Source organism: Camellia sinensis, chromosome 3, assembly GCF_055761805.1.
Source record: "Camellia sinensis isolate YWXY chromosome 3, ASM5576180v1, whole genome shotgun sequence".
Taxonomy (NCBI): Eukaryota; Viridiplantae; Streptophyta; class Magnoliopsida; order Ericales; family Theaceae; genus Camellia; species Camellia sinensis.
The window spans coordinates 100,623,242-100,635,726 of NC_138963.1; the positions used below are offsets into that span (position 1 = coordinate 100,623,242).

Below are 12,485 nucleotides of genomic sequence, written 5' to 3' on the forward strand. Positions count from 1 at the left end.
TAGAAGTTCAACTTTTCCGAGCCATCTAAGGTGGCAATCCAAGTTGTGAGATTTTGGACGAGAAATGCCTCCATTTTAATGCAAAGCTGAGATGGAATGAGAGAACCACGAAGCTGGAACCTTTATGGAGGATAAGGCACTAATGGGAGGACAAGTGCCAAAAATCTGGAGGCCACCAGGCCAACTAGTTGGCCGACCACTTTTTCTGGTCGACCAGCCAGATTTTTTGGTCGGCCGGCCATATAACTGGTTTGCAGAACAAAAACTGGTCGGCCAGCCACTTTTGGTGGTCGACCATGGGGAAAAACTGGTTTTCAGCCTTTTTCTAGCCTCTAGAAGAGAGCTCCTAGCTTTTCTATGTGTTGGGAGTGCTAAAGGTCCGAGTTTACCTCCATTTCGAATATGTTCCCTTGCCCCGCTTGTCCAAAATGCGTTTGTTTATCGAGTTGTTGCTATTTGTTTATTGAGTTGTCGCTTTTTATTTATCGAGTTGTTAAGTTTTGCTTATCGAGTTGTTGAGTTTGCTTATCGAGTTGTTGCTCTCCATTTATCATTTTGTCAAGTTTTGCTTATCGAGTTGTAAACTTGCTATGGTTTTGTTGTTTCTTAGTGAGTTAGGTTGTTTAGTTTGTTATGTTGGTTCACTACCTAACTTGGCAATACATGAATGTTCAGTTTCCATTAAATCTCATTTTTGTGCAAAATGATGCGATGCGATGCTAAGAGTACAAAATACAACACTTTTTGAATAAAAAGCTGTTTCATTCCATCATAGCTGCCTTTTACAACATTTTACAACAGGGTACAAGTTTTAAAGAAAATAAAACTGCCTAACGCTATACAATGTGCTACAACTACATGTAAAAAGGAAAATAAAACAGGAACATCTGCATCAGTGCTGTTAGGCTCAAGATCGGGAGGCTCTCTTCATCCTCTTCGGCTGAGCAGCCTTTGTACCACCCCCACCAGCACCACCATCCGAATCGGAGCCACCGTCCTTGGAATCCTCCTCGGCATCACCTCATCTCTCAGAATCGGAACCAGAGTCATCCTCTCTGCCTGCGGATGTCTCTGACTGAGGATGTGCAGACTCCTCCTCCTCGCTGGACTCCTCGTCATCTCTGATAGGCACTCTACGTCTACCTCGGCTGCGAGTCGAGTCCCCCCTCCCAGCTCCTCGAGAAGGCCTGGATGATCTGGTCTGTAGCAGCGGGACCTGAAAAAGGCATTTTAAATACATCAGCCAAAGTATGTATATCAGATACAGATGCGAGAATGCTGCATAAAGTGTGTGCATGCAGATATAGTATGTGAATGTGGCGTGTCAGATGTGCTCTGCACATGCAGTCAATCAATGTAGTGAAATGTTGAAATTCAGTATGTCATCAGAAGTATGATAAATGCAAGGAGATTGAAAAGTACTGAGATGCCGGCGGCGAACAGCAGCGTCTCCCTCCACAGGACCATGCCCTCGAGCAAGGACACCACTCCGAGTAGCCCCTCAATATACTCTCTGGGAGGCTGCAGATACAAGTATCTGAGTGATAAATCAAGACTGTAAAACATACCGGTGGTGAGTCAGGGTCACTGATGTATCGGTGATCCGGCCGTGGAGGCTCTAGCAGGATCTGGTATGGTGTCCCATACTCCCAACCTGTCAGCTCGGTCGGGAGATCCGGCCACCGAGCATACTGGCAAATCGAGGGTAACCCTCTAGCCTTGCCCCTCGATGTGCTAGCCCTGCTAGTGGAAGGGATATCTGTAGCTCGAGCGCGACTCGATGATGGAACGTCAGCAGCTATCCTCGTGGGGGTATGGACACCTGTTAATGGGGGCATCAAGTACGTATGGCGGTAGGTCACGTACTTCCCCTCCTCCAGCAATAGAACTGCATCAGTACCCAACATAAGGACCTCGACTCCTGGGGAGTGAGTCTCTCAGTGGACCGCATGTCCTCTAGAAGTGCTGAGGAGATATCCTGAGCAGGGCTGCCCATCGTCTGACGTAAGAAGTGATCCCTCAAAAACCAGGCCCTGCCAGCTGGCCCCTCAAACAAAACCCTGTATTGAGAAGCGGCCCACGCCCCAGGGAATTGGAACCGGGCATCTCCTGACAAGGGTGCCCATGGCTGCCAAGTAATCTGTGGAAAGCAAGTGCATAAACGGATTAGATGTCATAAATATGCATGATGAATCAAAGCCGAAGAACTGAGAGTTCTTGATTACCTCTGTCACCCGTACAGTGTCGAAGAACTGCCGGAGGTATAGCAGAGTCTCCTGAGGCCTCGGCCGGCACCGACCCTCAAATTTGCGAGAGATGGAGATCTCCAGAGGTACCTCAACCTCGAGCTCAGGAGCCAGTGTCGGGAAGTAGGCGTAAATCCATAGCTGTGAAAGAGAAGACAGTAGCTGTCAGTATACAGAATGTATAAGGGAGCACAGAATGCTGAGTGCATAATGTAGAATACAGAAAGTAATGTGTGTCGTGTACAGTGTACAGGTAATGAAAAGCAGAATTGTAAATCAAAGAGGGAAGAACATACCTCTCAGGCTCGCCAGTAGCCACCTACTATGTTCTCCCGCCTGCGGGAGGTTGCGCTCATGTAGCAATAAAGGGTAGCGAGGCTAGCGCCACCCCAATCGTACTGACTGACCTGTGATAGGTCTACCAAAGCACTGAGCAGATAAAGTCCAACTGTGTTCCCCCTGTCAAAAAACAGAGTGGTCCCGAGGAGGAACATCAAAAAACCTCGAGCATACTGCTATATGGCCTTGATGGTCTCGGGCAAAGTCCTCCTGAACCGCTCAGAAAACCAAGTGTACCTGACCTTACCTGATGATCTGTCGATCGGCGGGCGTGCTCCCAGCAGATAAATCCAAGCAGCCTCCCACTTGCCCATATCTGCATCATAGGGGATCAGTCGGCCTGCCACATCAAGGGCCGTCAGCATGGAGAAATCATATGGGGTCATCGTCATGTCCCCAGTAGACGAAAAATTGAACGAGTTGGTGGTGTCCCACCATCTCTCCATAAGTGCCCCCATGAGAGTCCTACTCGCCGGATGATACGATAAGCCCGCACAGAAAGGTCCAAATCCTGCCTCGTCCACAATATGGCGAACAGCGTCTGGGAGCTCCATTTACCACTCCCTAGCAATAATCGATCCATAACCCCATGAGGAACAGGAAGATAATTGCATTCAGAATGAACAGATGTATTCAGTTTCAGAATAGAAATGTATGAGCTGCGTGTAAACGAAGTGAATGAGCTGTGTGTTCAGAAATGAAAATGTATGGGCTGCGTGTTCAGAGTTGAAACGTGTGAGCTGCGTGTTTAGAGTGAAATGTGTGAGCTACATACAAACGAAATGAATGAGCTGTGTGTTCAGAAATGAAAATGTATGGGCTATGTGTTCAGAGTGAAATGTATGAGCTGCGTGCAAATGAAGTGAATGAGCTGTGGGTTCAGAAATGAAAATGAGCTGTGTGCTCGAGAATGAGCCGTGTGCCCGAAAGCGAGTTGTGTGGCCGAAAAGTGAGTCGTGTGCCCAAAAGCAAGTTGTGTGCCTGAAAATGAGCTGTGTGCCCGAAGAGAACGAGCTGTGTGCCCGAAAAACGAGCCGTGTGCCCGAAAAGCGAGCTATGCGCCCGAGAATAAGCCGTGTGCCCCAAGAACGAGCTGTGTGCCCAAAAATGTGCTATGTGCCCGAAACGAACTGTGTGGTCAGAATGAATCGTATGTTCAGAGTGACCTGTGTGCCAAATTAACAGAATATTATGGTGAATTGTATGCCAAGTCAGCATCATATCCTAAATGAGGTGCGTGCCAAATCAGTATTGTGCTATGTGCAAGCCGCATGCCAGAATAAGCAGAAGTACTATGCATATGAATGTGTTCAGAACGAGCATGGCAAAAACATGAAATGTATAGGAAATGTGGAATACATTGCAGACAATGTAAAAGTGAAGTACATACCTCTCGCGCCTGGTGAGATAGGTGAGATTCTGGCTCCCGTAGCAGTAGGTCCGCGGTTGCTTGCCGCGCGAAGTCGGTAAAGTAATAGAAGGTGCTAGGAGGAAGAATGTGCTCCTCCGGGTGGTATGCTGTAGGATCAAACGGTCGTATCCTCGGAGGCGATGGCATAATATCTGGCTCGTCCTCCGCGTGTAGAGAACCTCCGTCATGATGAAAGTGATCCGCCATCCGAAGAAATCTGCAAAAATGAGTAAAATGAGCCAAAATTGCAAAAAGTCAACAAAAGTAAACTCGCGGGAAGAGAAAAAGTCAACAAAACTCAACGCCCGAGAAAAGGTGCCAAACTTTGAGACAAACATACCTTAAGTGGTGAAAATGGAAAAAGAAGCTCTGAAATCGAATTTTAATCGATTCAAAACGAAGAGAATTGAAAGTTTTCACGAAACAACTTCGCGTGGGGCGTTGGAAAACGCGTATAAAGTGCAGATCTGAGGGAGAAAATGGTCTCGGAAGGAAGAGGGATGTATTTCGGCCTTAGAGTTGTGACCAAGAGTGATTTGGATGTGTGAACTTAAAGAGCCGAGCATGAAAAGACAAAACGGACCCAGATTTTGTAAACTGGTCGGCCGACCACTTTTTAGGCAACAACTGGTCGGCCATTGATATAACTGGTCAGCCACCCTCCTGGTTGATCTTCAGAGCTCCATTGTTCTCCCTGTGTATTTTGGTGGTGATTGGAGTCCTCGGCTTTCAAGAAAGTACAAGAAAAGTACCCTTTTCGGCGCGAAATTGTCTCCGCGGGGACTTCAAATTCGAATCTTCGATGCGTGGCTCTTCGCTACTCGTCATGGGCAATGTAACAACCCAACCCTCATAAATGCTTGTGATATATGTTCGTCCTTTATTCTGTGCTGTTAAATGACTAAGATGAAGCTGTACAAGAAAATAAGTTCAAGTAACTATGTTGTAATGCCTTGTGGAATGAATTGTATCTGTTAGGAAAGAAATGTATCTGTTATTACTCGAACGATAAAGTAGAAATTGAGGGCCTTAGCGGCTTAATAAGTCAAAATTGATCATATATTTGGAACCGGCATAATTTTTAGATAATATTAAGCACTTCTGTGAAATTTCAATTTTCGGATGTGTAAACGATAGATTTTCGTCTTATTCTCTCCTTATGGAAATATATATATGTGATCTTGGTCATTTGACAAACCAAAAAGAACTCATAACTCTAGACTTGAGAAATGAAGGGATAGAGAAAGAAGGTCCTCAAGAAGGTTGAGATTTGGGCTTAAGGTATGTAAATGTTTGTCTAATTTCCATCCAAAACCCTTCTTGTCATAATTTATGTGAAGATGTTTCTATAATCTTGTTCCTAAGAGTTGGAATTGTAGTGATGTGAGTATGAGAAGTAGTAAATTAGCAAGATGATCTTACCTTACATGTTTTGACTCAATTTGAAGTATCTATGAGAAACTTTACTCTATTTCTTCAATTGACTTGTTTGAATTCAAGTATGTGGCATGATTTTATGTTTATGAGTTGAGATGTGAGAACAAGTAGGAACCTTGTGAATGGGAGTGAAGTTAAGTTGTGGATTCATGATTTTGATTTTTACTCAAATGAAATATGCAATTTGATCCTTATTCACATGTATTCATATGCTTTGAGCTTATGTATTGGTAATTTAAAGCTGGATTTTGAAGCCCTAGACATGTCTACTATGGGAAGAAATTATGCAGAAATTTCGGACTTTTGGTGCAGAATCGCCGCACGTGCGGGGCCTAAGGCCGCACGTGCGGGAACCTCAGCCGCACGTGCGGGAAAATGGCAAAATTTTGGACTTCAACACTGCAAAAAAAGCACGTGCGGGGCCTCAATGCCGCACGTGCGGGAGGTGTGCCGCACGTGCGGGAGATCCTAGCTGCACGTGCGGCTCAAGCCAGAAAAGTTGGGATGCTCCGTTTTGCGTGTTGGGTCCTCTAATGTTGTCAAAACCTGCAATTTATATTGTTTGAATGTTCGTTAATTCAATCAAAGTAAATGAACCGAATGTTGATTTAACAAGGATAAGAGGGACTAATGTGATTTTTCATGTGTGTAGGAAACGCCCCAAAAGGAAGTGCACCGACACAACACAGTGAGTGATAGTACTTTAATGTATCTCTACTCAGTATTTATGTTTATTGACGTTGTGACCCTTGTTGAAAGTTTTATCATATTATGTATTGACGTTATATCTTGACGTTACGAACTTCACTATCAAACTTGTGTTGGTATGAAATGATATCTTTGCTATAAGTGATTCAATATGAAATTGTGGAAACATTGAAATGGGTTGTGAAGTTGTACACATCTTATATGGAAGCTTGTGACTAATGGAATGTATCAAGGCAATTGTGAATTTGTGAACCAATGTGGCTTAGAGCCATTTGTGAACCAATGTGGCAGAGAGCCATTTGTGAACCAATGTGGCTTAGAGCCAGTTATGAATCAATGTGGCTACGAGCCTAATGTGAAACTACGTGACCAAGGGTCATTTGTGAATTGTGAACCAATGTGGACAAGGGCCGTTTGTGAATGATGAATTTATGAGGCCAAGGACCGATGTGTGAAATATGAACTTATACTATTGTAAGCTTGTGAATCAAAAAGAACCAAAGGTCTATGTGATGAATTGTAAATTATGAACCCAAGGACTCTTTTCTGAATGTGTGAAGTTCTTAGGCGAGGGGCCACATTATGACAATTATAAACCGATTATGTTGTCCCAACAAGCCGTACAGAGACAGACTAATTACATGATTTCAGCATTAAATATGTTTACAAGCATACTAGTACTATTGTTCACTGAGCTTGGCTCACCCTATGTTACACCTGTTTCTGTAGGTAATCAACCAGGAGGTTGATCTTAGCTCGGCATCGTCATACTTTAGTCAGCCTAGGCACAACCAAGCTTGGGGTCGGGACCCTACTTTTGTGGAGTTGTTAGATGATAGCTCACACTTTTGCTATTGGCTTAAGTTGTTATGTACTTAATGATTTTGTTATATACCCCACCTCGGGGTTGGTTTTGTATATGCCTGTAAATAACTAACTCTTAAATGTATTTTGGCTTTTGATGTACTTGTCCTGTGAAATGTTTATGATCCTGGCATGACTTAGTAGCTCAACGGATGGCATATTTTCTGGTTTTTATCAATTATGTTTTACAGCTTCCGGGCAGGCCCCTCTATGGAACCAGGTTAAGTGTCCTTTTCTGTTTAGGTCGTGCCCAAACTTTTAGGGGCAAGTTAGGGGCGTGACAAGTGGTATCAGAGCACGAGTTGCTATCCCACACACAGATCCATTGAGCCTTAGGATGTCTAGAAAAGACTTAAGCATCCTGCATGGCATCCTAAAAATATATGAAAGATCGATGGCAACGTAGAATGTACTCTGCTAATGCTAACAATTTGAACTTTGTTTGCCGGATATAATTGAATGTTATGTAGGTTATGGTGAGAACAAGGGTGGAAGATTCGGACGAGGCTACCTCGGCACGGTTGGACCGAATGGAAAGAATGATTATGGACATGGCGGAGACCCTAAGGCAACAACAGCAACAACCGCCACCACCACCAGTACCTCCACCTGCAGTACAAGATGTTCATGTTGAGGACCGAACCATCACACTCACAAAGGAGTTTAAAAAGATGAAACCACCGTCATTTAAGGGGGGGGATAGAACCTATGAAAGGTGAAGCATGGGTGCTGGGAATAGAGAAATTGTTCGAAGTATTTCCATGTACTGAAGCCCAGAAAGTGCAACTTGCCGCCTTTACTCTTGAAGATGAGGCGCGAAGATGGTGGATGCTTACAAGAACAGTGCATCGGGACTTAACATGGGGTAGATTTCTGGAGCTGTTCTATGAGAAGTATTTTCCTCAAAGCATGCGAGATAAGAAGGTGACGGAATTTGAGACTCTTAGACAAGGAAATAAGACTGTTGCAGAATATGAGGCCCAATTTGCTGAATTAGCTCGGTTTGCCCCTCATATGGTAGATACAGACTATAAGAAGGCACGAAAATTTGAAGGGGGATTACGGGGTGCCATTTTGGACCGGGTTAATATGTTAAAATTACCCACATATGTTGAGGTGCTAGAAAGGGCTGTTATCGCAGAAGGAAACCTTGCGGCTCAGAATCGGATTTCCGAGTGGAAAGGGAAGAGACAAAACAACCAATGGTCAAAGAGATCCGTTACTCCACCCGCTAAGAAGCACAATTCAGGGAACTTCAGCACCACTACTACGACTCAAAATTCCACTCCAGTGTGTCCAGACTGTGGAAGGCAACATCGAGGAACTTGTCACTGGAAGACTGGAGCATGTTTTAAATGTGGGAAAACGGGACATTTGGTAAGGGATTGCTCACAATTGGTTCAACAAAAAGGCAATAGACCCGCTACAAGTTCCGCAGGGTCTACACTAACCCCCAATGCGAAGGCGGCTGCCAAACCGAGTAATAACAAAGACACTGCAAGACAAGGTAGGGTGTTCGCTTTGATTCCAGGTGATGTACAAAATACAGCAACAGTGGTGTCAGGTACATTTACTATTTGTGGTCAATCTGCGCATGTATTGTTTGATTCTGGCTCCACTCACTCTTTTGTGTCGAAATTCTTCGCTCCTAATTTAGATAAAATTGAAGAAAACTTATCTTGCATGCTGTGTGTGTCCTCCCCCTTGGGAGAGTCTATGATTTGTTCTACTATATACGTAGCTTGTGAACTTCAACTTGGGGATATTCGGGTGTATGCTAATTTAGTGCCTCTCGATATGACCTATTTTGATGTTATTTTGGGGATGGATTGGCTAAGTGCTTATGGTGCAACTATAAACTGTGTGACTAAGCAAATTAATTTCTACCCTCCGGGGCAATCAGAGTCTATGGTTCAAGGGCAGGGAGTGATTTCGCCACCTTATCTGATATTTGCCGTGAAGGCTTGTAACTTAATACGAAAAGGCTGTCAGGGGTATCTATGTAGCGTTTTAGAAGGGCAAGGGATGAATGGGAATATTGATGTGATCCCAGTGGTCCGTGAATTTTCGGATGTTTTTCCCGAAGAATTGCCGGGCCAACTAATAGACCGAGAAATCGAGTTTATAATTGAAGTGGCGCCTGGAACCCAACCCATTTCGAAGACACCCTATAGGATGTCACCAGCTGAAATGAAAGAGTTGAAGATTCAATTACAGGATCTGCTTGACAAGGGATTTATCCGCCCGAGTGTATCTCCTTGGGGTGCGCCAGTATTGTTTGTGAAAAAGAAGGACGGAACACTTCGGTTATGTATCGACTATAGGGAACTGAATAAGGTGACAATTAAAAATAAGTACCCCTTACCACAGATAGATGACTTATTTGATCAGTTACAAGGGGCACAAGTTTTCTCAAAAATTGATTTACGGTTTGGCTACCATCAATTGAAAGTTAAAGCCGATGATGTGGAGAAGACAGCTTTCTGAACCCGGTACGGCCATTATGAATTTTTGGTTATGCCCTTCGGGGTTACAAACGCACCAGCAGCATTTATGGATCTAATGAATAGCGTCTTCAAGCCCTATCTAGACGAATTTGTGGTGGTTTTTATTGACGACATTCTTATATACTCGAAGAGTGCAGAAGCTCATGAGGATCATCTTCGCTTAATTCTTCAAACACTCCGGGAGAAGAAATTGTATGCAAAGTTAAAGAAATGTGAATTCTGGCTACAAGAAGTGGCATTTTTGGGGCATGTGGTGACAAAGCAAGGAGTCTCTGTTGATCCACACAAAGTTGAAGCAATTGTGAACTGGCCAACTCCCACTAATGTAACTGAGATACGAAGTTTCATGGGATTAGCTGGATATTACAGGAGGTTTGTTCAAAATTTCTCCAAAATCGCTGTGCCACTTACCCAACTGACACGAAAAGGAGTTGCATTCGAATGGTCAGAGGAACGGGAATCCGCTTTCCAAGAATTAAAAACAAGATTGACGACAGCACCAGTTCTGGCTTTGCCATCTGGTACCGAAGGATTCGTAATTTACAGTGATGCTTCGCACAAGGGGCTTGGTTGTGTGCTAATGCAAAATGGAAGGGTTATTGCCTATGCTTCTCGGCAACTGAAACCCCACGAGAAAAATTATCCCACACACGATCTCGAATTAGCGGCAGTAGTTTTTGCTTTAAAAATACGGTGGCACTATCTTTATGGTACAACTTGGGAAGTTTACACTGATCATAAAAGCCTCAAGTACCTGCTTACCCAGAAAGAGTTGAACATGCGACAACGGCGGTGGCTTGAGTTGATTAAGGATTATGACTTGCAGATCCAATATCATCCTGGTAAAGCTAACATGGTGGCAGATGCACTTAGTCGGAAGAATATGGGGGATTTGGCAAATCTGTTGATAGAAAGAAAGGAGTTGAGGAACGAACTGGATAAAATGGATATGGACCTGGTGGTACGTGAACAGGAGGCCATACTAGTAGCAGTAAGAGCTCAACCCACCTTGCTGGAAGAGATTAAGTTACATCAACTTGAAGATGAAACCGTAAGGAAAATCTATGAAGAATTAGAGGCAAAACCAAAATCGGGATTCAATTACGTAGATTCGGTATTAAAGTTCCAAGGTCGAATATGTGTCCCCAATGTGTTGGAGCTTAAACGGAAATTGCTAGGAGAAGCACATGCCTCGAGATTATCAATACACCCGGGAAGTACTAAAATGTACCGAGACTTAAAACAAATTTTTTGGTGGCCAAATATGAAAAAGGAGATCGCGGAATTTGTTTCTAAGTGTCTACAATGTCAACAAGTCAAAGCGGAACATCAAAGACCAGCAGGATTATTACAACCCCTTCCAATCCTGGAATGGAAATGGGAGCATTTGACCATGGATTTCGTGGTGGGGTTACCGAGAACTCCTCGAGGTATGAATTCAATTTGGGTCATTGTGGACCGATTAACCAAGTCTGCTCACTTCTTGCCTGTGAAGACTCAATATAATGCGGATAAGCTGGCAGTACTGTATATAAATGAAATTGTAAGGCTTCATGGTGTTCCAGTGTCAATTGTGTCAGATAGGGACCCCAAATTTGTTTCAAGATTTTGGCAAAGTTTACAGGAGGCTATGGGTACCGAACTTACGTTCAGCACCACTTTTTACCCTCAAACTGATGGTCAATCCGATAGAACCATACAAACTTTAGAAGATATGCTCCGACTGTGTGTATTGGAATTTCAAGAAAGCTGGGAAACCCATCTACCGTTGATAGAGTTCGCCTACAATAACAGTTACCATTCGAGCATTGAGATGGCACCTTATGAAGCTCTGTATGGAAGGCCATGTCGTTCCCCTGTATGTTGGGCTGAAGTCGGGGATAGGGCATTGTTGGGTCCTGAAATTGTGCAATTAACAACTGAAAAGGTTAAAATTATCCGGGAGAGGTTAAAAACGGCACAAAGCAGGCAGAAGAGCTATGCAGATAACAGATGAAGGGATTTGGCATTTGAAGTGGGTAATTATGTGTTCGTGAAAGTCACCCCGTTAAAGGGGCATCTGAGATTTGGGAAAAAGGGTAAATTAACGCCCCGGTATGTTGGCCCTTTCCAAATTCTAGAAAGAGTGGGTTTGGTAGCTTACCGAGTGGCTCTTCCGCCTAGTATGAGTCAAATACATAATGTGTTCCATGTTTCTATGCTTCGAGGATACCTATCAGATCCATCTCATGTCATAGACTATCACCAACTTGTGCTAGATGATAAGTTAAGCTATGAAGAAAGACCACTTCGAATTTTGGAGCGACAAGTAAAGCAATTACGCAATCGGGAAATTCCAATGGTAAAGGTAGAGTGGCAAGCACATTATGGCACTGAAGCTACTTGGGAAAAAGAGGAGGATATGCAGCAGCAATATCCATATTTGTTTCCGTTTTGAGGTAAAAGCAAGTTTGAGGGACCAAACTTTTTTTAAGGGGGGGAGAGTGTAACAACCCGACCCTCATAAATGCTTGTGATATATGTTCGTCCTTTATTCTGTGCTGTTAAATGACTAAGATAAAGCTGTACAAGAAAATAAGTTCAAGTAACTATGTTGTAATGCCTTGTGGAATGAATTGTATCTGTTAGGAAAGAAATGTATCTGTTATCACTCGAACGATAAAGTAGAAATTGAGGGCCTTAGCGGCTTAATAAGTCAAAATTGATCTTATATTTGGAACTAGCAAAATTTTTAGGTAATATTAAGCACTTCTGTGAAATTTCAATTTTCGGATGTGTAAACGATAGATTTTCGTCTTATTCTCTCCTTATGGAAATATATATATGTGATCTTGGTCATTTGACAAACCAAAAAGAACTCATAACTCTAGACTTGAGAAGTGAAGGGATAGAGAAAGAAGGTCCTCAAGAAGGTTGAGATTTGGGCTTAAGGTATGTAAATGTTTGTCTAATTTCCATCCACAACCCTTCTTG

The 12,485-nt window shown here is 43.5% G+C and overlaps 1 protein-coding gene across 1 annotated transcript; it reads left to right on the forward strand.

Moving 5' to 3' along the window:
• The first annotated feature begins 7,713 nt into the window (after positions 1-7,713).
• LOC145789115 (uncharacterized) lies at positions 7,714-11,949 on the forward strand. Its single transcript, XM_082918276.1, has 3 exons — positions 7,714-9,342; positions 9,643-10,729; positions 11,720-11,949. Exons 1-3 carry the CDS (start codon positions 7,714-7,716, stop codon positions 11,947-11,949), a joined length of 2,946 nt encoding a protein of 981 aa, XP_082774402.1.
• Positions 11,950-12,485: the final 536 nt, after the last annotated feature.

Excerpts from the sequence above, each read along its gene's own strand:
- LOC145789115 (XM_082918276.1), top strand. The coding sequence starts at position 7,714 with ATGAAAGGTGAAGCATGGGTGCTGGGAATAGAGAAATTGTTCGAAGTA. Across the intron at positions 9,343-9,642 it reads ACTATAGGGAACTGAATAAG|AGTGCAGAAGCTCATGAGGA; the intron begins GTGACAATTAAA and ends ATATACTCGAAG. Across the intron at positions 10,730-11,719 it reads ATTATCAATACACCCGGGAA|GATACCTATCAGATCCATCT; the intron begins GTACTAAAATGT and ends CTATGCTTCGAG.